At 36.4% G+C, this 27,341-nt stretch overlaps 2 protein-coding genes across 9 annotated transcripts in view; both read right to left on the bottom strand.

The window, feature by feature from the left end:
* The window catches only part of LOC307010086 (V-set domain-containing T-cell activation inhibitor 1), a 33,430-nt gene extending 23,582 nt beyond the window's left edge, over positions 1-9,848 (bottom strand). The window contains exon 1 of the mRNA XM_079634469.1: positions 9,609-9,848. Coding sequence (XP_079490595.1) covers positions 9,609-9,654 — 46 coding nt within the window. The 5' untranslated portion in view covers positions 9,655-9,848. The remainder of the gene's footprint in view (positions 1-9,608) is intronic.
* A 4,012-nt stretch (positions 9,849-13,860) lies between these two features.
* Positions 13,861-26,183, bottom strand: khdrbs1a (KH domain containing, RNA binding, signal transduction associated 1a). 8 transcript variants are annotated; one of them, XR_013800139.1, is made up of 11 exons: positions 24,947-25,210; positions 22,882-23,003; positions 22,680-22,796; positions 22,452-22,598; positions 19,317-19,450; positions 18,971-19,208; positions 18,548-18,621; positions 18,267-18,325; positions 17,920-18,089; positions 15,724-15,777; positions 13,861-14,000 (listed from the first exon to the last, which is right to left on the bottom strand). XR_013800139.1 is itself a non-coding variant. In XM_079634357.1 (9 exons), the coding sequence occupies exons 1-9, from the start codon at positions 25,188-25,190 to the stop codon at positions 17,986-17,988; spliced, it is 1,209 nt and encodes a 402-aa protein (XP_079490483.1). In that variant the 5' UTR covers positions 25,191-26,183; the 3' UTR covers positions 17,191-17,985. The 8 variants fall into 8 exon arrangements, 4 of the variants coding, with proteins under 4 accessions (XP_079490483.1, XP_079490484.1, XP_079490482.1 ...); XR_013800140.1 differs by having other exon boundaries at positions 17,920-18,086; positions 24,947-25,193; XR_013800141.1 differs by having other exon boundaries at positions 18,297-18,325; positions 24,947-25,193.
* Positions 26,184-27,341: the final 1,158 nt, after the last annotated feature.

The following is a 27,341-nucleotide window of genomic DNA, read 5'->3' as shown; positions in this document are numbered from 1 at the left end:
GTTTTTTACTGTGCAAAGTAAAACTGTTTATAACCATAACTATATTTACTGTCTGGAATGTATCCTCTTGTGTAAGAGGGTCTGTTTTCTCAATGACTTTTTATTGTTTTCCCTGCCCATGATTTCAACATCACAATCTAGTTTAAACACAGACAAAGACAGGTCTGACAAACTTCAGGAAGGATTTCCTACACAACAAAGAATTTATGCTGTTGTCCAGGTAGCATCAGGACATATTCAGCATTCACATTAGCATTTACAAACAGTGGCCATATTATCTTTTGACAGGCACATTCACAAGTTGTAAACCACCAGATGTAGGACCCTGTTTAAAGCGATTCCTGTAAATGCCTCTGAAAAAGTCACAGTCAATAAAACAGCACCTGTGCAAAACTCCCCGCAACGGTAAATGTTGGTCTGGCACAGAGTTTCTGTTAGTTTCCACATATACAGCACTTTTCTAAGGTTTTAACCACTTTTTAGTTTTTTTGCTGATATAATACATTTACTGGAAAAATTACAATTCTGTTCAAGTACAATTCAAGTACTAAGGTGTTTTGAATGGGTATGGAGTTTCTAATTGGGTGCTTCCCGTCTCAAAAGAATCTCACCTATAGGTTGTTTTACACTCTTAAAAATAAAGTATTTTTACAGCTGTGCTTTTGAAGAACCATTTTTCATTCCCCAAAGAATCTTTCAGTGAACAATTCTTAAATAAATACATTTTTCTTAGTGTGAAGAACATTTTAATAATCTAAAGAAATGCAATACAACTAAACAAAAAAATGTATCATGACAATCTATGCAAGTGATTTTAAAAAGATGGGTTTTAACAACTTCTTGAAACTATCTAATGTGGGAGCATCTCTAACAGTACGAGGAAATGCATTCCAGCGACAAAGAAAGCTCTCTCCCTGATAGGTTTTAATTTACAGGGAGGCTGCTGAAGAATAAGAGAATCAGCAGTCCGAAAGGAACGAGAAGGAGAGTACAGGGTGACTATAAGAAGGGGCTATTCCATGCATAGCTATGTATGTTAGTGTGAAAGTTTTAAAAACAATCCGCGACTGAACAGGAAGGCAATGCAAACTATAAAGCATGAATGTGATGGTGTGTAGAACACAAGCTGCTGAATTCTGGATATACTACAGCCGTTTTTATTGATTCAGCAGGTAAACAAACAAATAGTGCGTCACAACAATCAATCCTGGAAGTAACAACTTTGTGAATAAGCCTTTTAGCATCAGGCAGAGTGAGGTAAGGCCTAATTTTAGCAATGTTTCTGAGATGATTGAAGGCAGAGTTTGTGATACTCTTAATATGGGAGTCTAATGTCAGACGAGTTTTAAAAAAATCACACAAGGTTACAAGCTTTAGTAGATGAGAATACGACATTATTCACGACGGGCGGCAGTGGCTCAGTGGTTCATGTAGATTGTCTACAAACCGGAAGGTTGGTGGTTCAATCCCCGGTTCCACTTGACCAAGTGTCGAGGTGTCCATGAGCAAGACACCTAACCCCAGCTGCTCCCGACGAGCTGGATGGCGCCTTGCATGGCTAACACCGCCGTCGGTGTATGAATGGGTGAATGTGAGGCTAAATGTAAAGCGCTTTGGTGGCCATTGGGTCTGTGAAAGCGCTATATAAATGCATTATCATGCATAATAAAATTAAAATGGCTACCTTTGTGAATAGCCGTTGTGCGCCAATAAATAGAACCTCTATCTTGGAATATTTCAATTTAACAAAATGATGGTGCATTCAGGTTTTTATTTCCTGCACACACTCCGAGAGAATTGTAAAGGTGACAGTAAAATACGATTTAGAGCTGATTTAAATCCCAAAGGAAGCATATAAATGCTAAACAACATAGGACCCAAGGCAGATCCCTGAGGAACACCATGGCAGACCTGTCCAATTTCAGATTTGTTGTTTCCCAAAACAACAAATTGGGAACAACCAGTAAGGTGAGTTTTAAACCATTTAAGTACAGTAACAGTGATGATACCAAGCCAACTCTCTAGCCTATTTAGCCGGATGAAATGGCACGCTTGAAGTGAAGTGAAGTATAACCAAGTTTGATGTCCCATACTCAGAATTTGTGCTCTGCATTTTACCCAAACAAGTGCACACACACAGCAGTGAGTTCAGAACACACATCCGGAGCAGTGGGAAGTAATTTTTTGCTGCTGCGCCCAGGGTAGCAATTGGTGGAGTAGTGAGTTTGACATGTAATTAAACTTGAGGTTCTGTGGGGTGCGGACTGATGGGGCAGTTAACCGAAGGTTACCCGTGGGCCGTGAGTCAGTCCTAGATCCCCTCCTGTCTGATTTTACAGTTTTTCTCGATTGCTTAAACACTATAACCAGGCTTTTGAACTAAAATTTCAAAACCATAATGCCATTTATCAAAAAGCACACACATTTCACTAAACTATAAACACAAATCCCTTCATTTCTCATTGCCTACACAATGTGGTCATTTAGAAAGCACTAGTATTCAATATTGTTCACTCAAGTCAGCACAGCTTCAGCTCAGTTAGCACACAATTCCCCAGGTGGAAACACTAAGAGTCTAAATTTAGTACACATCTATCAGATCCTTCAATAGATAGATAAAAGGGTCCGAATCAGTTTATTAAATTTTGGAACAATGGATCCAGAAATTTATTTATTTTCTTGCAAGAAAAGGCCAACAGTCGTACAGTCACACTGACAGTGAGGGGAGGGCATCCTTTCTCCTTTATAGTCTTGACTCACAGTATGTTGTCTTTCTAGGCCAATGATGGTATTTCAACCATATGGAACATTCATAAACTTGTTCATCGCTTATCCTTGAGTGAAGGCTCTCCTGTCACGTACCAACACTCTTCACCATTCCAATACAATGTCATATTAGAATAAGGTTTGTGTGTGATCTTTTACTGTCATATGATGGTTGGTCACACACATCTTACTGTAAGTAAATATAAAAAAAATTACAAAACAAACAAACAAAAAAAAAGAGTAAAACAGGGGGAAAAAAGTGAGTGTGTTGTACTGTGTAGTACATGGATGAATAAAAATGTGCCAATGTATCCATTGGCTGTGTTTTTTTGTGTTCATCATGTGAAAACCACAAGCAACATATCTTACCAGTTTTAAAAATGTTGTTTTGAATTTATTGCACCAGTGTGTAAGAATATGTTGTAGTGTGTGTGTTGTGCGGAAGCGTATTGCATTCACTTGAGGAAAAAAAATCTACTCTGTTTTTCTGAATTAGCAAGTTAATTATCTCAGAATTACGAGATAATTTTTTATGAAAAATTTTTTTTGCTCTGTTTTTCTGAATTAACGAGTTAATTACCTCAGAATTACGAGATACATTTTCATGGGAAAAAAGTTTTTGCTCTTTTTCTGAATTAACGAGTTAATTATCTCTGAATTACGAGATAATTTCTCATGAATAAAAAGTTTTTGCTCTGTTTTTCTGAATTAATGACTTAATAATTTTTTTTATTTTTCTGAATTAATACATTTTATTTCAAGAAAAAAATTCTCATAATTTTGAGATAATTAAGTCATTAATTCAGAAAAACAGAGCAAAAACTTTTTATTCATGAAAAATTATCTTGTAATTCTGAGATAATTAACTCGTTAATTCAGAAAAACAGAGTAGATTTTTTTCCTCAAGTGAATGCAATACGCTTCCGTAGGCTTGTGTGTCCTGTCTGAGGCCAAAGTTTGCTTTTTCAGCAAGAGTGAATGGTTTTGAGTGTGGAGCTTCATTTTGACCTGAAAATAGGATGTTTGGGGAATTGGGTTAGATGTTATGGAGATGTGTGTCCTGTTTTGAGAATACGAGGCATAGTTTCAAGGAATGTGCAATAGAGAAAAACTGTAATCACCATGGGAAATGACTTTAATCAGTGTTATCACCATGGGGAAAATCACCATGGGGAGTATTATCTAATATGTATCATCTTTTTTAAGCTTTTAAATCATTTTATAACTGTATCATATATCTCTTTTAGAACTGTTAATTTTCCTTGCTTTTATTTTGTGATTATTTTAATTATTTTCTGTGTAAAGCACTTTGAATTGCCATAGTGTATGAAATGTGCTATATAAATAAACTTGCCTTGCCTTAAACGTTCCCTAGTTACCGCCTCGTTCTTCCCATAACAATGTACTGCGTAACCTTGGTGCCGAAACACGTGAGGAAGGAGGGTCAGAGCTTCCCAAAAAAACAACATTACACACACAGCCTACATTTCATGGACAGCTGTAATTTCTGAGAAGCCTTGTTTACCTGTCTGCTCTCTTCAAAGCCCTCCTCTGTGTTCTGTTGCCACACCAGCACAGCGAGGCGTTGTTCATTAGCCCTATAATTAGAGATCCAATAAACCCTCCTAAAGGTTATGCAGGATTACAACTTTATCCATCCATCCATCTTCTTCCGCTTATCCGGGGCCGGGTCGCGGGGGCAGCAGTCTAAGCAGAGATGCCCAGACTTCCCTCTCCCTATAGCCACTTCATCCAGCTCTTCCGGGGGGACACCGAGGCGTTCCCAGGCCAGCCGGGAGACATAGTCTCTCCAGCGTGTCCTAGGTCTTCCCCGGGGTCTCCTCCCGGTGGGACGCGCCCGGAACACCTTCCCGGGAAGGCGTCCAGGAGGCATCCGGAACAGATGCCCGAGCCACCTCAGCTGACCCCTCTCGATGTGGAGGAGCAGCGGCTCTACTCTGAGCTCCTCCCGAGTGACCGAGCTCCTCACCCGATCTCTAAGGGATCGCCCAGCCACTCTGCGGAGAAAGCTCATTTCGGCCGCCTGTATCCGGGATCTTGTCCTTTCGGTCATGACCCAAAGCTCATGACCATAGGTACAACTTTATTAAATGTTTAATTTAGTTTTTTCACTGCAATAGTATATAAACTGATCAAGTTTAGTAGACTGATTTCAGATGATTATTGAGTCTCCAGCAAGAGTCTCCTGTCCTGCCAGTCCTGTTTTCTCTATTGTATTTTACAGTTTTTTCCAACTGCTTACACTCAAAATCTTTTCATGTCACACGATTTTTGAAACCTCTCACTCAAAGTGCAAAACTACACATCAAATCTCCAAAACCATAAGCTATTTCTCAGCCTTTGACTCAGTTTTCAATTGCATAAAACACTTTTTTCAAAACACTACACACAATTCTCTAACTAAAACACAAAAATCTAACAGTAAGTGACTTGCTTTCCTTTTCCAAACACAACCAATCAAAATGCTACACTTATTCACCAGGCCACACACACACACTCCTCACATGTGCAAACACTAGTAATTGCTGATCACTAACCAATCTCTGCTTTACTGTAGTATAGGCCTATAAACAGGTAAAAGGTCAGACTATCTGATTTGAACAATAGATTCCTTCTAAATAATATTTTTTTGGTTTACATATGTTTATGGTTTTGTTGTATGCTACTGTAAACAACAGTAATGTTAAATATTTTCTGTTTCTACATTGTATTGGTGTTTCCAGTGTAGATACACAAGGTTTACAGTGTACTTGTTACCCCTATCAGTATGAAGGACTAAAAATGACAGAAGTAAAAATAAATAAATAAATAAATAAAAGTAGAAATAAATAAATATATAAATAAATGTATAAATACATAAATATATAAATAAATGTATAAATACATAAATAAATACATATAGAAATGCATAAATAAATGAAATAATACATGCAAAAATACAGAAATAGCCATTTATATTACCAAAATGTATTTATTTTCACTATTATTTATGCATTTATTTATTTATTTCTACTTTTTCTTTTTCTTTTTTTTTGTGTCATTTTTAGTCCTTCATATATCAGCAGATTACTTTCACTAACATTGAAATGTATATATAAGGCTATGAAAGACCAAAGAGCTTTAGAACAACAGTGTTTGCATGATATATCCAAAAATGTACTATTATGAAAGAAGTGTTTGTCATTTGATGCAAATGCTTCATTCTGACGTGTGTTTATGGCATTTTGAATGCAGTGTTACATTTTGAAGGAGATATGAGGCAATTTGCATTTTGTGTGTGCAGTTTTGGGAATTGTGTGTAGAGTTTTGAAAAAAGGAGACATAGTTTTGAAAACGTGTGTAAGCAGTTGGAAAAAACTGTAAATGAGTCACCTTTCAGCCTAGACGTTGAATCCTTAGGTTGATTAGATTAGCTGTAGGGGAGATTTTCACCTTTTGTCTTTAATGGCTCTGGGATGGCCTTTGGAACCGGAGTTTCCAGGCCAGTTCATGTGAATGTGAATACTTATGCTGATTCAATTGGACAGGTAGTGCTCTCAGAGTAGGGTGTGTTCCCACTTCATTTACATGCTTTATTCAGATATTCCGCCTCTATGTAAACTACAATGTAAACTGTTTAGATTTAGACTGATTTTGGACGAACTTGCAGCCGCGCTCAATAAAGAAGAGCTTCTGAACGCGATCCCAACTGTCTCACTGGTCTCTGCTTCGATCAAAGAAAACTTTACAACAGTTACCAGACGCAACTGAGTTTGCAATTTCATTAGTTTGCTGACGTTTGAGTATAAACGTTCTATAAAATACTGTTTTTAAAAGATCTTAAGAGAAATAATTAAAGGGATAGTTCACCCAAAATAAAAATCATACCATCATTTAATTACACTAATGTTTTTTCTGCAGAACACAAAATTAGAAACGGTATATTAAAGAATGATTTTTTGCGGCCCAAAAAACAACATTAGAATTAGCTAATTTCCATTGTATGGATGAAAACACTGAAACATTATCAAAATATTGTCCAACAAATTTAAATTCACTGATAGTTCCACATTTTCCATGACCATGGTAACCCTTTGATATACAACTGTTTAAGATTGGGGATTTTTAATGTTTTTGAAAGAAGTTTATTATAATCACCAAGGTTGCATTACATTTAATTGATCAAAAATACAGTAAAAACAGTCATATTATTACAATTACAAATATCTGATTTCTATCTGAATATATCTTAAAATGTAATTTCTTCATGAGATGGCAAAGCGGAATAAAAAAATAAAAAAACTCTAATATGCTGATTTGCTGTTCAAGATATATTTCTTCTTCTTCTTATTATTATTATTCATGTTGAAACCAGTGATAGTATATTCAGAATTATTTGATGAATAGAAAGCTCAAAAGAACAGCAATTCTTTTAAATCTTTTGTAACATTCTTAATGTTTTGATCAATTAAATCCGATTCTTGCTGAATAATACTTTCTTTCTTTAAAAGAAAAAAAAGAAGAGAAAACTTACTGACCCCAAACTGAACAGTAGATTCCACTAAGACAGAACAAAGACATTTTTGTTCAACAAAACGTTGGACTAATGACATTGTTTTCTCTCTCTCTCTTTGTGTGAAAAGGTGGTGCTACTTGAATTATTGCATCAAACGGCAAAAAGCCATCAAACCAGCTGCAAATGACTATCATTTGAAAGCATTTTGGACTCAAATTTAAAATAAAAAAAGCTGAACCAGTAGTGGGGTTTCTGGGTCATGTAAGAGGCATGACATCAGCATGAAAGGGCAAAGGCCAAAAACGACACTACATGCAGTCTCTAAAGAAACACAGATGCTGCCATCACGCATTACTCAAACATACAGCATGTGCATACATGCAATGTAGAGATATAAAAATAGTTTAGGTTAAAATATATATTATAATATAAATAAATGTCAAAAGTTTAGCCTTGGTGAGAAGTGCATGTGCAGAGCGACCCTGAGCACATTGTCTGTGGTCGCTTATCAGTCCATTCCACATGCGTTACAAGCCAATTCTTACAACATTTGAGTCCGCATTGAAAATGACAAAAAAAAAAAAAAAAAAAAGTCTCAAGTTTACAGTTGATGTCAAGTTTATGTTTACAACCAGGGTTAGGTGCTTCTACATCAGTGTTATTCACCGATCATTTCCCTCTGATTTAGTTACAGTATGAAACATACATTAAAATGAACAATTACTTTAACTTACAGGCTGTTTAAAAGACCTCACTCAAAAGTTGTGTAATTATTCAAACCCTCATGTCAAAATCCAGAAAGAACTTTCTTTCTTCCCCTAATGCATTTATCATTTCAGCGTCTGCATTCAAACGAAACATTAGCAGGGACAGACTGCTTCTGTGTTTTTGTTCTGCTATGACACATGTTTATTTGTCTAAAGCAGGGTCTGTGCAGCCCACAGCCCACAAAACATGGTTAATGCATTCTGAATGACAAAACTAAGTATTCTGGGTTTAATAACAAGCTGCAGAAACGTCCAATCCCTCTTGAGAACCTGTCTGCCAGCTGTTTTTAAAATAGCGACTTTCCAAAAATACCTACATTTAGTCTACACTTTGAGATATTTATGAACATTTTACTTATATTTAACGCACAGTCTTTCACAGCAAGCTGTAATCCATAATATATATATATATATATATATATATATATATATATATATATATATATATATAAAATTGTGTACATGACAAATAAAATCTTGAATATTAAAAAATGGTTCACAACATTTTCACTGAAAACCACCTGTCCTCATACTTCCAACATATTCAAATATATATTAAACCTAGGAAAATGATAAACATATGTATATGTATCATTAAAAGAAACTTTACTACTATGTCCTTAAAGAATAAAGGGCGACACTTAACAAAGAGGTTTAGTTAATTATATGTTACTCAACATCAACAACATACGTCTTATTAATCTTAGTTAATGTAATCTCAGCATTTACTAATACATTTGTAAAATCAAATGTTGTATCTGTTAATATTAGTTAATGAACTGTGAACTAACATTAACATTTTTATTAGCCATATAACATTAACAAAGGCTCTAATGTTGTAAAAAATATATATTGCTGAGTATTAGTAAATATATTGATTAGTATTAGTTAATGCAGTAACTAATGTTAACAAATGAGACATTATTGTAAAGTGCTAGTGAAAAAAGAATACTAAAAATGAACCTCTTTTCTACGTTTTTACAGTGTTTTTTATGCTTTTTCATCATAGTCTTAATGAAAACATTACAATCCTGAATAAGAACAAGTTTTGAAGGTTTTCTGTCCGTATTCCACCTGCCTATGCGCTCAACATCACACAGGCTGTTTATGAAAACTTCAGTTTGAGATAGGCTATCCCTTTCTTTGCAAGACCCCACCAGAGTTAAAACACGCAGCAGCGAGAGTTTACTCTGTTTTTTGTGTGTGTGTGTGTGCTTTTGCTGTTTTGTCCAAGTATAGCTACTCTACAAAACTTTTTTTAATCCACAGAGTTAACTTCATTAGATAGGTAGACATGCTCATTTGGAATGGATATTAAAAAAACGCATGCAAACATAACATTTCCACTAGGTTTAGTTTGACTCTCATGGAAATTCAAACAAAACTTCTTAGAATAAAAACAAAGTTTTTAACCCGTCTCTGATTGTTACGGCATATTATAAACTATAGCCTAGTTTAAAATATCTCCTAGTTTCAGCGTGCACGGTAAGTTCATGTATGTAAGGTCATGCCAGCAGAAACACGAAGTTACAAAACGCAGATCAAATCCTTGTACCAACCTGCACACCGCAGTAAGATCCACGACAGAAGAAAAGACGGCAGCATTCCTGATGATGAATACTTTAAACCAGTGAATCGTGAAAACAGGTCTGGTTTAATGGTGATGGGACAACTGCAAAAAGACGAGGCTGACTCCAGCTCCTTTTTCGCCAGCTCCTTATTCGTCGAACTATTCGTTCCACCTTTAAAATGTTGGATGGTTGTTAAGCCCTCCCCTCTGTGCTTTTCGTCGTATTTCTGAGTATGAGGAGGCTGCAGACCTGGAGCCGGTAGATATAGCCTACGACCCAAACAGTTTTACCCCCCTGGCAGTTTTATGCGTCCAGTAGGGGGAGGCTATGTTTTAATATTTTTTTTAATTAATGAATTAATTTTGTATTGCAAATGAAAGGATACAGACATTAACAGTGAGAAGAGGAAAACAAAAAACAAGGGGGGTATACGGACATCAAAAGAGATTGAATTACACAAATCAATACTACAATATTACATTTTGTCAATAAAAAATTAAAGGTTCTTTACAACAGACTCAAGGATATTATTTGTTTTAGAAACCTTTGAGTTTAAAGGTTTTGCCATTGGATGGTTCTGTCTTTATGCAGATGAAACTTGCCCAGAATTTACCAAAAAGTTCAGGACGATCTGGCTTAAATTTATCTTACCACGTGGCCTAAAGGACACTGTTTTGTTGCTGTATTAACAGCAATCAGCATATATTAAATCGAGGATCCATATGATTACACGGCACTATATGTCTAATGGTCTAAATTTAATGTCTATAAATGTAACTTTATATAACTTACTCACCACAACATATTTCACTTAGTCTCCATGGCTGCTGAGAGGGGAGGAGTGCAAAAAGCGCAGGCAAGCCGGACAGATCTCTCTTCTCGCAGTGGATCTGACACCTGTGAGATGTTTCAAAAATAATAATGTTCTGCTCGTCCGGCACTTTTTAACAACACAGCATTGTTTCGGCAGCGACTTTCAGCATTTTTCCTATAACAACGTCTGACGTTCACACTTTACGTGGCGTGAGAAAGTCACGCGAAATCCGATCAGAGCGTTAATTCTTTTCAGACTGAAGCTGATGTCCTGATATGTGATTTGAATAGGATTTCAAACCACACATGGCTGTAGCTTGAAACGGATTTCATGTGCTTTTTTGGACTGACAATCTGAACGTAGCGTATAGTAGTATATGTCGGGATAAGAAATAGAAGAAAGAATTGCAGTTTACAGTGTTGAGTGTAATTAATTACCAAGTAATCTAAATATTGTAATTTAATTAAAGGGATTACTCTTAATTCTTCTGTAATTTAAAATAAAATCTGATGTAATTACATTAAATAGGCTACTGCTTTATAACTATATAACTATATAGACTATATAACAATTCTGTATAAAACAATAGTGGATTTAACATACATTTTTTAAAGGTAATATTTTAATGTAACCCTCTCCCTCTACACACTTTGGTCAATTCAAGAATAATTCATGCAATTGTATATTGTTAATTTGAAAGTATTAAAAGTGCAGTTTCTTGTCTCTCCTTGTATTGTTCAAGTGGTTGAGGTTGATATGGGATTTAGTCATTAATAATAAGTAGACCAATACTTTCTAAAGATAGTAATTATTACATTAATCTAATTACACTGTTGAAGATGATTTTTGTATTAGTAATTAATAACTATTTTAAAATAACTGTTATAATATCAGGTGAAACCAGAAGAACATGTTATTCAACCTAATTTTAATTTTCATTGTGGCTAGGTGCAATCCTGCAGGCATTAAAAGAACGTGGCATCAGCTGAAAATGAAATATAAAAACATAATTTAATCAGGTAATGCTTGAGCATATCATAGGTGTAGGCTACCTGACTTTATAAACATTTGACATATTAAATAAGTAAATAGCAGTGCAGGATCATTTTTGGCTGAGGGAATTCCTGGAGGGACTTCATCAGAGCCAGTCACTCCCGAAGATCCAAGGGCCTTCATTAAATGTAAGAGGTCTATGTGTTATTTTTTATATAGGGTATTTTTGATATAAAGTGTAGCCTACTCAACCAAATGGTCATCTTCACAGGATGATGGGGATGAAGAAACAGTTTCTGCTGCCACAGACAGGCCTACAGAGGTAATGTTAATATGTGTCTACACATCAGACTATCTACAGATTCACATTTTTAATGTGAATGTGTAATAACATTCAAATGAATTGTGTCCTAAACATTTGAAATAAACAATGTTCAAACTTTTGACTGCTTTCTTTAATAGCTACATAACACAATATTACTTTCAGTACTTTAGTAGCCTACATTTTAACATAAACTACTTGCAATAGCCTACTTAAAGGTGCATTAAGCAACTTTTCATGTTAAAAATACCCGTTTTCTAACCCATACATGCTTAAACAATTGCCTGATGGGCTGAATGAGCCCTTCTCTCATCACTGAGATTGTCTCTATAATCCTGTAAAGTAAAATAAATAAGAGGGATTCGGGCCGGAATTTTAGACTGGGCGTGACGTCATGCGGGTTCACGGCACGCTCACATATGTCTGGCAGGTTTGTGTATTCGCCGGCATTCTCCGTACAAGATGGATTGTAAAAGACCTGCTTGTAGTTCATTTCAAACACCAACGCAAACTCCACGTAAGATAAAAAAAAGAAAACTTTTGTCTAGTGCAACCAAAAGGGCCAAATTGGACTCAGACAGGCGTCGGAATAAGACGAGAGTAAACATAGGGAAGCTTTCAACAAATGGAGAGATCTCCGGTCTTTTTTGACCGACTGTGTAGCTTTAAACAACTTATATTGTTCATGAACGTGTTTCTTCCATAATAATACAATCATAAGTGGATACAGTAAACACATAACACAGTTCAACATGGAGATAGATGGAAATAAAAAACGAACTTTTCTACTACCCCCGTTTTTCCCTCACATAAGTGTGTAATTTACTCAATTGCCTTTCCTTTCACATATTTAAAATGACTTGCAGATTTATAACTTTATTACCTCTGAAGACATTATGATTGTAAACAAAAGATTTGTGGCTGATGCTCCTTTGGTTATGAACAGCTCAAGCAAGTTTAAGCGTGCGTGTGCGTGTGGTCCATGGGCGTGCACATCTCTGGCTGCAGTTTCGCTTGCCGCCAGAGGTGGCATAGTTCTGCAAAAACTCAGAATCTTGCGCTATGCACCTTTAAGTACAAAAAATGTTGAACACTTCAGTACTTCTACTTAAGTGTGGTGCTTAAAGAGCACTTCAACTTCTACTTAAGTCACTTTTTTGATAGAGCACTTGTACTTTTACTCAAGTCTGGTTCTCTAGTACTTTATACACATACTTTTCCCACTAGTCAAGTGTCCACTTGCAAATATGCAGGCGATCTGTTTTTCCGGGAATCTCCCACTCAATTTTAGCAAAATGCAGGATTTTGCTGCATTAGGTAAGGCAGTTAGTTGTATTGGCCACCATGCAAAAACACGCAGTATGCTTGTTAAAATTAACAGTGATTTAAGATCTAATTACAAATAATTTGTCTGGAGCATTTATGCTGGGACGTGGAAGCTAGGCTGACGTGACAACTTGTCATGAAACTTCAGCAGTCAGGTGGTACAAGTCTGAGCTCTTCAAGTTGTTTGTTCATTATTCTGTGACATGCTTTAATTTAGACCTCAGCTTTAACACCCCTGCTGTGCGTGCTCATGCACTTTTTGGGGCGTGGCTTTGGAGACGCTCTTAAGGGAGGGTGGGATCTTATGCTTTCAAAGCTAGTCTTTCCAAAATTGTCTACCCTACATTTAATAGCCTACTGAATTCCTCAAAGGTATTTTTTTAAATGATTCACCCGAGTCAATTCGCACAGCCTAGAAACACCCTAGTAACGACCAATACTGTGGCAACTACACAGCAACATCTATTGTAATTTTGATGGTCAATACAGCAATAAGTGGTAAAATACTTTAAAATGACCAGGAAAAAGCAGTCAGTTCACCATAACACTGGGTAACCAATTTTCTAATGGCTTATATCCCCCTAAATGAAATCACCGTTAACATTTGTAACCAACTCCTTTTCAACTAATGTAAATTCAAATAGATTAAACTAACAGTTTTAGCTTTCATTTTTTTAACAAACCCCAAAATTTAAACTAGTGACAACTGGGAGACATTCAATTAACTTCAGCAAGACAAACATTGTTTCTCATTCTGAAAACAAGATAAATTACAACTTCAATAAAACCGTATAAAATCATTTATTGGGATCCAAAAATGCATGTATAAAAAGAGTAACAAGACAACTTAATACATTAAGACAAGATTGTATAAAAAAAAAAAAGTACAGTAATTTCCTCTTCTGTACAAAACGGCACCGAAAGCCTGCAACAAACAGAAACAGATTGTACACAAAGTGAGTCTCACTGAAACAAACTTTAAAAGGTCTTGCATACTTGGTCTTTCTCCACTTGAGACCAAGGATCTGTACTGGGATGCATGCCAATTTGCGGTCTAAAAGTGAACTTTGGCAGTACACGTACCATAACAAAAAGACATTCATAATACAATACATTAGTCCCAATACTTTTTGGTCCAACGAATTAACTTTTCCATGATCATTCCAGTAAAGAGAAAACATGAAAGAACTTGCTATGGAATAGGAAACTGGATGTAACATGTCATCAATCTTTAGAGACGCAGCTAAAGTTCAACACTTTACATAAGACAAAAAAAATATTTTAGACAGAAGTATAACTAGAAAGTAGCATACTATAGAAAAGTCCTTGTCAGACTCTTTATAAACTGAAACACTAAAATAGAAGGCCAGAACGTTTATCATGATTTAGATAATTCGCAAAACAAACTTAATCTCAGTACCAATATCAAAGGTGCCAAATCTCAAAGGAACTTATTTAGGGAAATTAAGGTTCAAAACCTCTGAGGAATCAAATTGATTATGCCAATGAATGTCCAATCTTCAAATCAGTCCCACTTTATATTAGGTTTCTTTACCATGTTCTTATGGCAAAATAAATAAATAAAATATGGTTAGGTACAATGTACTTAGTGTTCATGTTGTATTGCAAAACTTTTGCTGCTAGTGAGGTGGGACACGGGTATGGTTAGGGACTGGTTTGGTGGTATGGTTTAAGTGAATGGTAAACTTTAAAATTAAAATCATGGTATCATATATTCACCCTCAAGTTGTTTCAAACCTATATGAAATTCTTCTGCTGAACAAAGGAAGATATTTTGAAGAATGTCAGTTAACAGTTAACTGGTCCCATTGACTGCCATAGTATTTTTTTTTTTCCTACTATGGAAGTCAATGGGACCAGTTAACTGTTTGGTTGCCGACATTCTTTAAAATATCTTTGTGTTCAGCAGAAGAAAGAAATTCATACAGGTTCGAAACAACTTGAGGGTGAGTAAATTACAGAATTTACATTTCAAAGTGAACTATCCCTTTAACGAAAGGCAAGTTTACACAATGTACTAAAAACAGACAAGTTTGGCCTTTGCAGTTCCATGTGACGGGAGAGCAATAACCTTGTCTGTATGTAAACAATGTCTCAAGTAAACACCCCTAAAACTTATAAAAATTTGCTAATTGAAAAAAAAAAAAAAAGATGTATTTCAGTTTATTGCTGAAGTAACTTAATTTCAGTTTGTTTTTCAACTAATATACAAGTTGAAGCACTAAAATAAACTAAAAATAATACTTTAATTTTTAATATTGCCATTTAGTTTAAAATTAAGCACTATATTTAATATAAATGGCATATATATATAAAGTGACAGTACATAAATAACCAAACTTAAAAGAAAAAGAGGGGCAAATCAAAATAATAAAACACTGAATCACAGAAATTAGTTACAGATGTAATTAGATGCAGGCATGTTTAAAATATAGGTGTAAAAACAGGTACAAGTGCACTATGAAATGATTAATAGTACATTGTAGTCAAAGACCGAATATAAAGTGGTGCCACCAGATCCAATCAAAGTTGTTTTATAAATTATTTTTTTGTGCACAATTTAGAAAGGCTTTATCTTGTATTTGCATTTAAACTGCTTGCTGATAACTCATATTTACACACTTCACCTGTAGCAGCTGCCTAGTAGACCCAGTCTGGAGAGAAGCTCTCGCCATCAGTCACTGAGCAACACAAGAGCAGAGTTAGTACGCAAGACCTCACAAAACGACAATTTCACAAAAAGACAAGTCCAGCTCTACACAAAAATCTAATGCTTGTAAAATTTGAGGACTTTTTTTGTCTATTTTGTACAGCTACAAGAAAACTTTTAATAACAGTGTAATTTTGACAAAACTAGATTCTATTTGTTTTTAAAACAAGAGTTGCATATAAAATAACACTAAGCTTGTTTTGAGAAAGTTGAATGTTTTATGATGTGTTATCCAGGTTTAGGAATATGGACTTTTGAATTTGTAAACAACGCAATTTGAATTTGCAATGATTGTGTACAAATGAGTGAATGAACAGTTGTGCTAAGAGAGAAGTTTAGGGTTGATATTACCTTTTTGAAGCTTGCATTACACTTTACGCCATCTTTCCCAATTTTGTCGTTTAAGCCGCCGAGAGTCAGGTAAGAATGAACATTTGAATCATCTTCACGGTCAAAACTTTGACCCTGGGCTACGAAAGCCTTTGTGTTGAGTGATCTGGTTGGACAATACATCTCATGCCGTTTCTTTTGCTTTTTTTGTTGTTTTGCACGCAAAGTTACCATATGAGCACCAAACATCTAAATTGTTTTGTGCATGTATACTTTACCTTTTAAAAAGGGGAATCTATCTGTGCTTTTAGAGGTGACTCTGCAGGTCTTACCTCAAGATCCTTTTCAATAGAAGACAAACATGTAGAGTCTCTGTGACATCAGAGGGATTTAGTGACTGATGCGAGGTTGCAACAGGGTTATCGCTTTTAAAACAGGTATAAACACATTAAAAATTCCAGGATTTCCTTATTGTGTATAAATCATTGTTAATGTTGAATAGATTGACTATTATCTGTTAAAGAGGTCATATCAATCCACTTGTTTTTGCACCAAAAACAGGCAGACACTTCATCGTAGTTTGTCCCAGTCGCCGTACCGAATAGGCGTTGTGGCTCGAGTTTAATTCATTTACTTGAAAGTTTTGAGTTCTGAATGTTTCATAGTACAACGACCATCAAAAGCATAAACTGATTTAAAAGATATGACCCCTTTAAATTATTCAGAAATACAAAATAACTCAGATTAGGTTGGAGGACCAAGGTAACAGATTTTGGAAATATTTGTCTTTAATGTTATTCTGTCGTCAATTGTTCCTGTACAAGACATAAGGTGCAGCTTTTTAACGATCTACTTGATACAAATAACTCCACGCTAATTGCAGGCTATTTATCAACGGTTTATACACAATATATTTTGAACATCAAAACAAGTTCTCTATCTAAATATTGTGATGTTATAAAATGCATGCAGAATTTTGACAGTTTGCAACAGTTGACAGTTTTATATAGGATGAATATTACAACTTTAATAAGTCAAAAACAAACGTTTTGAAGGCTGTAAAAGAAAACTATGCTTTATTGACAAACTGATAGGGACACATTTTGGACATATTTAGTTCCCTAGTTAGGCAATGCACACAAGTTTGCTAATATTTCGGAAACTGCAAAACTAAAAACACCAACAAAAAAAAAACAAGTCTAATATTTGGATATTGTACGTACAAAGGTTTGAGAGAGCTGTACTTTTACCTGTCTAGAAGTAAACTTGAACCTTTGCGATATTTGTTTTGCTCATTTAACAAAAGGAAACAGCAGATGCGAATTTTGAATGTTTTCACGAGACTTTCAAACAATAAATAGCCTCAAACCAAATGGAATTTGTTCTTTGAAAACTAAGTAACATGTTGGTTTGTACAGGAACTAATGTTTTTTTGAGCATCCCTCAATTTTTTTGTTTTGCCTTACAAAAAGCGCGTTTGGAATAAATCTAAGTGATATTAACAGGCAATTTTCTCTTTTTTTTTAGCAAGTCACTTTACAAATGGACATCAGCTAATTATCTAGCATTCAGGTATCAATTTTTCAGAGAACAAACACTTAACCATTAAAAAAAAAGAAAAACAAGTAAAACAAATGCAAAGAGAATATAAGCACAGCATATAATCGCAAATCTAAAACGTGTCATGTTGAACTTATAAATGGTCATCGTCCTACGTAAAGAGTAGATTCATATTAAAAAGGGAGTGTTAACCAAAACAGGATACAAAAACAACTAGAATTACTTTAGGTGGTTACAAGAAGTTACGAGGGGAGGCGGTTGCCCAAACAACTGCAGTGACGGAAAGCTCTCAGTATCTGCCATACGGGTGTTCCCGAAATGACTTGCCCTGGCGGGCAGCAGGTGCTTTTCCACCAGCACCACCCCAAGCGGCGCCTTCCCAGTCATCTTCTGCTAAACACACAAATGCACATTAAACATGGATATTCACTCAAGGATAAGTGCATCAGACGTACTTTTCCTTGCATTAGGCACTTTGCTGTTGTGGTTCAAGCATGCTAAACATCTAACATAAAAGCTGTTGTACAATATAACCAGTCTATACATTGCACAATCGAGAACATGTCTTACTGTAAGACTCGTAAGTCTCCTGTGCCTCACCGTGACCGTAGTCATAATACTCTGTGTCTCTGTGGAAGAGGAAAAAAGAAACAGTTATTAAACAAAAGCCATTTTTAACAGTCTTCATCTTAAATCATGGCAGGACTTGGACTGGCCAGAAAGTTACAGCATTACTTGAGTCAATTCAACTCTGAAACATCTTAACTTGAAACTGAATTAAACTTTTTGGAAATGAATCAAAGGAAGAATTTAACTCTAAAGAAACAGATGGGGAGGAAAATGGCACTCACGGCTGTGGTGCAGGTTGACTGTAGTAGCTCTCGTATCCTTCATAAGCAGCCTCTGGATATGGTTCTTCATAGGCCTGAGAAAGCATTGGAGAAGTCAAACATTTATAAAGACTTGCAAAGCCTTTTAAGTAACAAATTACTGGCTAAATCCAACAGAATGGTTACTTTGAATAAGTAAGTGTCTTCAAGTGAAGGATATGCATTCAACTAGTATTAAAATAACCAAGTTTATTTGAATACGTTTCAAAATGTTATTGATTGTTGGTAAAGCTGAATATCTCAATTTAAAATTGTTTTACCCATAAGACTCGTTTTGTGGTCCAGGGTCACATAAATGATCCAATCACTACACACTGAGCCCAACCTTCTCAATGGCAGCAAATATAAAACAGGAGCAATTGCTGGTGTTGTGGATATACTCACATATTCCCCATAAGCTTCAGGTTTGGCCGAGTGCTGTTGATGGGAGAGAGCAGATGCTGGTGTCATCCTCTGAGCCTGTGCTGGTGGTCTTGATCGAGAGGCACCTCCTCCTCTGGTTGGTGTGGAGGGTGGAGGACCACCGCGTCCCACGGGGGCTCCTCGTGATGCAGCTCCACGCCCTGGACCTCCTCTTGGAGCTCCTCCACGTGGTGCTCCGCGAGGGGGCATACCGCGACCCCTACGAGAAAATGCATTACATATACACTCCAAACACTTATGATTGTTCAGATCTATAAATAATAGATATAGCCTCTGTTTGCTACATATATCTATTAGCGGTTCTCACCTAGGGGGTGGTGGGCCACCACGACCTCTGCCAGGAGGGCCGAGACCTCTGCCGTGGCCAGACATATCCTGGGAGCCATTCAAAAACCCTGGATCCATGAAAGCATCCGGATGCATCTCATCAAGACCATCCACCTGACAAGAGAAAAGGATAAATCAGAATGATCAGTTAACAATTAAATTGTGAGAAAAAAATAAATATCCCTCAAATGGATTTAAACAGCAATGCTTAAAGCCTAAACTTAACATCCAAATCAGCTAGATCAGTGATTTCCGTAAATGCAGTATACTGTTGCTAAACTGCAGGGCGTTCTTTAGTCAGGCATGAAAACAGGTCAGGGGTAAAAAAGGTGAGAAGGATGCGGCATATATCCCCCTACGTATTTCATCGGGTCTCAGAGAAAAAAAACTATTTACTACTACTATTTATCCCAAAAATGCCCCAAACCAGTCGTCTGTATGATAATCTGAAACAAGCACTGGTGAGCCGTTGTCCTGCTTCACTTCACAGATGCTGAGTGAAAGGAGAATTATAGAATGAAAGGATATTCATTTATATGACACTTTATTAATCAGGAGAACAGCTTGTTCAGCGCGTCATACGTCGTCCTTTCAGTTTCGGTTTTCAATCGATCAAGTTTTTTCACGTTCTCTCGATAAACCACCCCTTTCAATCCGATCGAAATAATTTGTAATAGAGCTGACACTTTGAGTTTTTAACGGGTTATGTTAAAGCCCTACTTGTTATGTTTTTATAAAATATCTATAGTGAATGCATTATCATATCACCGTATTATTTACCGCCATGCAACTGCGAGCCACAAATTAAAGCCGCGCAATGAATACTTGTTCCTGCTCGCTCAGCGCTCACGGCGCCCGCGCCCACTCGCGATATTATCTCGCCCACTTCTATGTCAAAATAAAAAATAATGACATTGGCAACATCGCTGTCTGTATCTGACAGGACAGTTAACATTGTAAGCTAACTTACCTCAGGCTTGCTTTCCGACGTGCGGTTCTTTGTTCGGCAGTGTGTCCAGTTCTCAGACTCGCGGTGTAAAAGACTTTGAAAACATTTCTGCCCTAACGTTACTCTGACTCGTATTGGCTGTCATGTTTCGGAATTCGGAATGATGATTGTTTTTTAAAGCTTATAGTTTTGTAAAGTTTATGGTAACTTTATAGGGGATAAATGCTGGCCTCGGCCTCGACCTCGAACACCCCCCCCCCCCCCCCAAAATATTTTCTCATCGGATCTGCACAAATCACGTAGGTGACCCTTTTAGGTTTTAAAACGGCGAATTTCGCCGAAAGGTGAGGAGTTTTCATGCCTGTTTAGTTAAAACCGCATTAAGCCACAAAAAAAGACATTACCAAAGTATACTTTGGGTTCAAAAACACACCAACATGTCAAAATGCCCAGCTTGGTGAGAATTTGCATAATCATTTATGTCTGAAGTGAAACAGTTGGGAAATAAGTTGCATGTGTAACAGAATATTGGATCCATGCAGTAGTTCTTAAGTGACCGCAGACCAATAAACCTTTTAGTGTTGTCAAAAATAGATATTTTGATAAATATCGATACTGAAATATCTGAACGGTACCAATACTAATTTCCCGAAGTATCGATACTAGCCGAGCAGTCACTTTCACTTCTCTCCAAAGGCGCGTTGACAAACACCACACGTGACGCACTCGTCTCATTCGCTCTGGTTAAATAGCAAAAGTGAAGTGAATGGAAAGATGGCGAGGGCGGCGCCCCCGCGACCGGCTTTGGTTGATTGATAAAGAACACCGCGAGCGGACATGTCGGAGAATAGCGCCCTATCCCTCACATCACTCATTTTTTTAAATTACTGTATAGGTGAAAACAGACTTAAGGAACAGGCTCCATATGGGTACCATTTAGCAAGCATAGGCTACGCTCAGCATCAGGGGTGTTTGTTGTTTGGACAGACCTTTCCCCACTGCTAAAAAAATTCTAAAGGAAACACTGTGTAACTCTTCTCATTTTAACTTTTCTAAAACATTAACCAAGATGGCCTAGTATTGTTGTTGATATGAGCCTGTGTTGTCTCGTTTTTTTACCGTAATACTTAAAGTTAACATAATCTGACTGAGGAATCTTAGACAAGTAAATATTTTAACTGTGGTCAAATGTAAATTAACTTGTGCCTATTTAACTTTATTCAGAAAATTATTATTTAATTCTTCAATTTGCCTTCATTAGCAATTATCATCAATTTGATTACACAGATATTAATTAAACTAAACAGCTAGACAATGACATCTCTGAATTCAATAATGAAATGCCTTTAACTGAAAATTGAATGTTTAATCTTATTATTATACATTACTGACACTCTATCCTCCAATTTGATACTGTTAAGTGCTTTTTTGTTACAGTAGGCTATATTTTAATCTTTGATAACAGTAGGTTATACAAATACAACGGGTCATGTTAGCCCTGGTCTAATTAAAAAATATTAACAGAACTCATGACATTTTTGTTCATGTAAAAAACCTCATTGTCATGTTCTAGACTTGTTATATTTAGCTTTAAATAAAAAAAATACCCCCTTAATATTGTGGCAGTTTTTTTCTCTGTGGTATCGAAAATGGTATCGAATATCAATATTTTTCAAGGTATCGTATCGAAGTTAGAAATTCTAGTATCGTGACAACACTAAAACCTTTTACCGTCCGTTTCAATGTTCAGAAATAAAAGACCAAATTACTCACTGCTCTTTAGTAGACTTACTGTATTTAATTTACAGTGAAGACTATGCAGTTGTTTTACTTTACTTTGTTGATACTTATTCCCCCCACAGGAATGCTATATTTAAGCTCCAAGCTGTTCCTAATCACCTTTAAGAGAGGGAATGGAACATGGCACGTACCTTGCCAATAAATTAGTTTTCAATTAATGCTCATCTCTTAATTCTTAAGATGCCTTGTTAGCTAAATAACCCCAGTAGGTCTATTTGAAGCCCTCCAAAAATCATGTATTATTATTATGGTGATTGGTATCGGTCAATACAGCTTCCAGTGACCGGCTCACACAGATTATAATAAATAAAACAAGGGGGAAAAAGTAAGATGTAAAAGCATCATTTGGCTTGCATTCACACTTACAGGCATTAGGAACTTCTTGACCTCATCCATGGCATGTGCCATACGCAGGTAACAATCGGGAATGGGAGCAAAAACCTCGATGTGTACGTGCAGCTCCATGGCCAAGTGTGCATACTTCGGATCTCCACCTTTCCTCAGCTCTTCTTCCTGAAGGTTTCACAATTTAAGCTTTAGTAACCGGGTCATTTAACAGTTAACTCATTAGCAGAGCTAAGACCAGTTCATTACCTTGTTCTTATCCCTCATGGATCCTTTGCCAAGCACTGAGATCTTCGCCCCGGTGTCTTCCTGCAGACGTTTGATGGTGCTTCCCTGCGGGCCCAGAATCTTCCCCACGAAATTAAACTGACAGGAGAAATGAGAAAGCATTAGTTAATTGCTCAACAACAAGTCCTTGCATTGTAGAGAACCCAGACAGCGCATGACTTACCCGAGGATACTGCTTGACGGGAATGAGCACTCGCTCTTTCACCCTCACATTCTTGGCAGTGAACAGATCCAGGTATGTCTCGGACTCTTTTTTAGGCTCACCCTTCTGAACCCTCTCAATCTCTGCAAAAGAAAACAGAATCAGATTTAATCAAATGGTCCAATTTTGCATTGCCACATCAATCCTAGAAGTTGTAAACATTCTAACAAACAACTTTAAATAGAAACAAATTGAGAACTGTTACTTTGATCTAAATGAGTGGTTACTAACTGGTTGCAGGTTTTGTAATAGAAAGTTTTTTAAAAAAACACAACGCGCAGAATTCCCCCCAACAGCAGGACTAATTAGAGCATGGTTTTTCAAAAGTACTAGAACTTTGCTTGTTAAAGAAACCAAATTAAGCAGAAACTCTTCAACTCTGGCCCTCAAGATCCACTTTCCTGCAGAGTTTTGCTCCAAGCCCAATTAAACACCTGAACAAGCTTTAATCATGGTCTTCAGGATTACTAGTAAGTTACAGGCATTGATGATCAGAGCTGAACTGTACAGGAAAGAGGATCTTGAGTTGAGAACCCCAGTTTTATACCATATCAGTCACTGCTGAAGCTGCAGTGTTGTCATGTGGTACAAATCCCAATGGTTTGTAATAATGAGGGAAAAAAAAAATCTCCTTTTAATTGAATATTAAAGAATGTTGATGTTTCCTTTGATCCTTGTGGTAAATAGACTTAAACATCAAATGCAGACCCTCAAATCTGGATTCTGCTTTCTTGAATGAAACCATAACCTGTTTTCTATGTAATGTGTGAGACAAACAAGCCTAAAATTGTATGTGGTAGGCTATCCAAAATGTTGCAAACAAAATTACTAACATTTTTATATGAAAATTCTAGTTTTTACTTTGCAAAATAAATTAAATAGAAAAACAATGAGGGGTTACATGAAAGTTGAATATAAAAAAGGGTCACCTAACATTCTCACAAAGCTTATACTAACTTATATATTACAACAAGAGTCTTGCATGCAATAAAATCTTTAGGAATCCTTAATCTTGAAAATATTTTTTATACACTTAATACTAAATTGAGCAAGTTTATATTTACTGGGGTAGCAATTATCTATAATTTATTAGACTTCAGAAACTGTATTTGATAAATTGCTTAAGCCAGAAATGTTCCCATTCTATATCACTAAACTTATTCCAAAAACTTGATTTATGCTATTGAAAATACTTTTGTTCAAGTTGTCAAAAATAGGAGTTCCAGCCATCTTTCCTAAATCCATAAATTCCCACGAGGGCGGGAAAACCTGTCGATCACAGCAATTACAAACGAGAACGATTAAATCAATTTCCCAATAACAAAAGTCCCGCCCTGCATTTCGAGAAGCAGTTTCACTCAGATATACACAACAATAGAGATGAAACTACGACTTTTAATAGACTAATGTATAAAATAAACAAACAATCCACATTTCTCTTTGTCTGCAATCTTGGGGTTCCTTAGCGGAATTATGGGATAGCCCTTCACAAAGGAAAGCACGTGATGCTGCCTTATATTTATACATTGAAAACTACCTTTTCAACTAAACCATTCTCTGCAATTGGGCTAAATGCACTTTTAACTTGAGTTGCGTTCACATTTAATATTTTTTTCCTGTGTAACCTTTGAAACAGCTCTTTGATTGAACCCCTGGTGGCCGAATCACGAATATATGGATTTAAACGTGGTTCAAATGAGACCTAATTCTCAATGTGAAACCGGATTAAACGAAAAGATTAATTGGTTGCCAGATAAAAACGCAACCATTTGAAACATTAAACGCAACATAACGCAATAAAAGAAACCATCACCACACGGCATTGCGTTGAAAACACGATGCGGCCTACCGGAGCAAATCCCCGCCTCGGGCCTAACGGTACAAACACGCATTTCACCGACGCACGTGAAACTTTCTCCAGTGAGCATATATTAACTAACCACCCTTTAAACATCTCGAGCTCAATATTTAACATTTTAGAGAAGTTCTGCGTGAATGGTTTAATGGTGAATAGAGACGCACTGACCTGCACCCAGGAGTTTCATCGCGTGCGTGAACGAGGAGTCCAGGCTGTCTTTCTCCGCCAGTAACTCCGGCAGATATTTACTGTCCCCACTGCTGCTCTTCCTCTTGTTATTAGCATCCATGTTGATCACGGTTTTCGCGGAGAAATCAGGCGAATTCAGAGCTGGTGGAGCAAGCGCGTGCTGAAGCTTATCTACTCTCTGAACAAAGGAAGCAGCGGCTAATGGCGCGGGTGGAAGTGACATCAGGTGGCGAAATCCGCTTCCGTTTTAGAGCCAGGGGGAGGGGCAACTACTGATAGCATTTACTGTGATTGGACAGTACCGATCAGCGCTGAGAAAAGTATCAGATATCACGGGTAGAAATTAGTTTAGGCCCATCGTGAGCCTAACTTTATTATAATTCAAACGTGATTATGCATTATAAGAGGTGTAAAACATCATATAATTCCCAGATTTTGACTATATTTAATTTGACTTCTTCACTTATGACACGTCTCTCCATAAGGAATATTATTTGATTAATTTGTTACTTCTGTTAACAGAATTTAGTATAAATAAGTACGGTGGTCATCATAAACCACGATTTCTAATTTTGAAATGAGTTCCAATACGTTACCTAAAGACGATGTATAATCTGAAAAACAAGAAAGCTGTTAAATGTATTAATGTATGTAACCCAGGGCCGGATTAACCATTAGGGCAACTGGGCAATTGCCCAGGGGCCCAGGACATCTAAGGGGCCCTGGGCATCGTCAAATATTATGTCAAATATGATGATTAAAATGTCTCCACGATCTGCTTTTGAAGAAATATCGTAGGATCGTGCATTCTATCAGTTTGCAGTTCTGGCGCCTCCGTCTCAACATACTGTACAGCGCGACGTATATTCACATGACATGTAGAGGAACGGGACACTGTAGTTCATAAAAATGAATTATTTGCATGTGCTTTAAAGCCTTGCCGGTTAAACATGTCATTCGCTGCTGATGTGCTGTTCTAACGGGCGCTTTTCTGAGCGCAATAACGTTACACCCGCCGACGCGCACATGCACTAAAGCCTGTCTAACAGCGTCTGTTACTGGACTAAGTTATCTTTCGAGTCTTATTGCTCTAATACTGTCAAATACACACAAGGTTTACATAAACAAAGTTGGTTATGTCTAAAGTGAAAGAACAGTAGAAAAAAATAAGAAAAAAATCTGATTGTCAAATGCGTGTATATTAGACTCGTTGCGCGCAGATCTTAAAGAGACAGTAGCCCTAATAGTAAACATGCAGCCGCTTGTCCTTAAAGGGATAGTTACCCAAAAATAAAAAAGATGTCATTATTTACTCACTCACTCTAATGTTGTTCCATACATGTATTAATTTCTTTCTTGTGCTGAACACAAAAGAAGATATTTTGAGGAGTGTGGCTAACCGGGCGGTTGCTGGTCCCCATTGACTTCCATAGTAGGAAAAAACTATTATGGTCATTTCTGGGGTACATCAACTATTTGGTTACCCACATTCTTCCAAATAACTTTTATTTTCAACAGAAGAGGGAGACTTATTTGGGTTTGAAACGGCTTGAGAGAGTAGGCTAAATGATGACAATTAAAAATGTCCCTGTTAATAAAACAACAAAATACAAAGAGCAAATCCCTCACTCTTGACTGAGAACTTTAATAGTCGCTTTAATAAGAATCAATGTACAATTTATTCAGTGAAGTCTATGTTGTGTTTTATTTTCATATTTCATATCATTTAATGACTTTCTTCAATGCTGTTAAATACACATACTGTAGCTGAAAAAATAAAGCACTGTTTATTTCATTTGTATATTAAGTTAAGGGGGGGTGGGGGGGTCCTACAAGTCATTGTGCCCAGGGGCCTCTGAACTCTTAATCCGGCCCTGATGTAACCATGTCAATGTTTTCACCTAAGTTTTTTATTTATTGATATGTTTGTTGTTAAATGATGAAAGCTCTAAAAGAAAAGGTGTAAAAAACAACAACAACTGGTTGTGAGTTTAACTATGATCAAGCACTTTCAAAGCTTGAATTTTTAAAAAGTTGTAATTACTTTATAGCCTACCTAGAGTTTGTGAAAAGGAAAACATAAAATACAATTATAAAACGTAAGAAAAGGTTAAATAGTTGTATCGTATGATCTCATATTTGTTTAATTTTGTAATTTTTGTAAAGTTGTAATTTTGTTACACTACTGTTTACTATTTTTTAGTAGTATATTTACTAGGGTTACTATTTAACTTTTCATGTGATTTTTGAGGAATTGTATTAAAACCAGTTACATGCAAACATCCTAATAATTACTAATTATAATGATTGTAGGTCATATGGAATGGGCACAAATAAAAACAAACACATTCAAAAACCTATTGTTTCTCTCTCT

This window comes from Phoxinus phoxinus (genome assembly GCF_949152265.1).
Source record: "Phoxinus phoxinus genome assembly, chromosome: 14".
NCBI classification, from domain to species: Eukaryota; Metazoa; Chordata; class Actinopteri; order Cypriniformes; family Leuciscidae; genus Phoxinus; species Phoxinus phoxinus.
The sequence above is the reverse complement of the archived record's forward strand: the minus strand, read 5'-3'. Positions and strand labels throughout refer to the sequence as shown.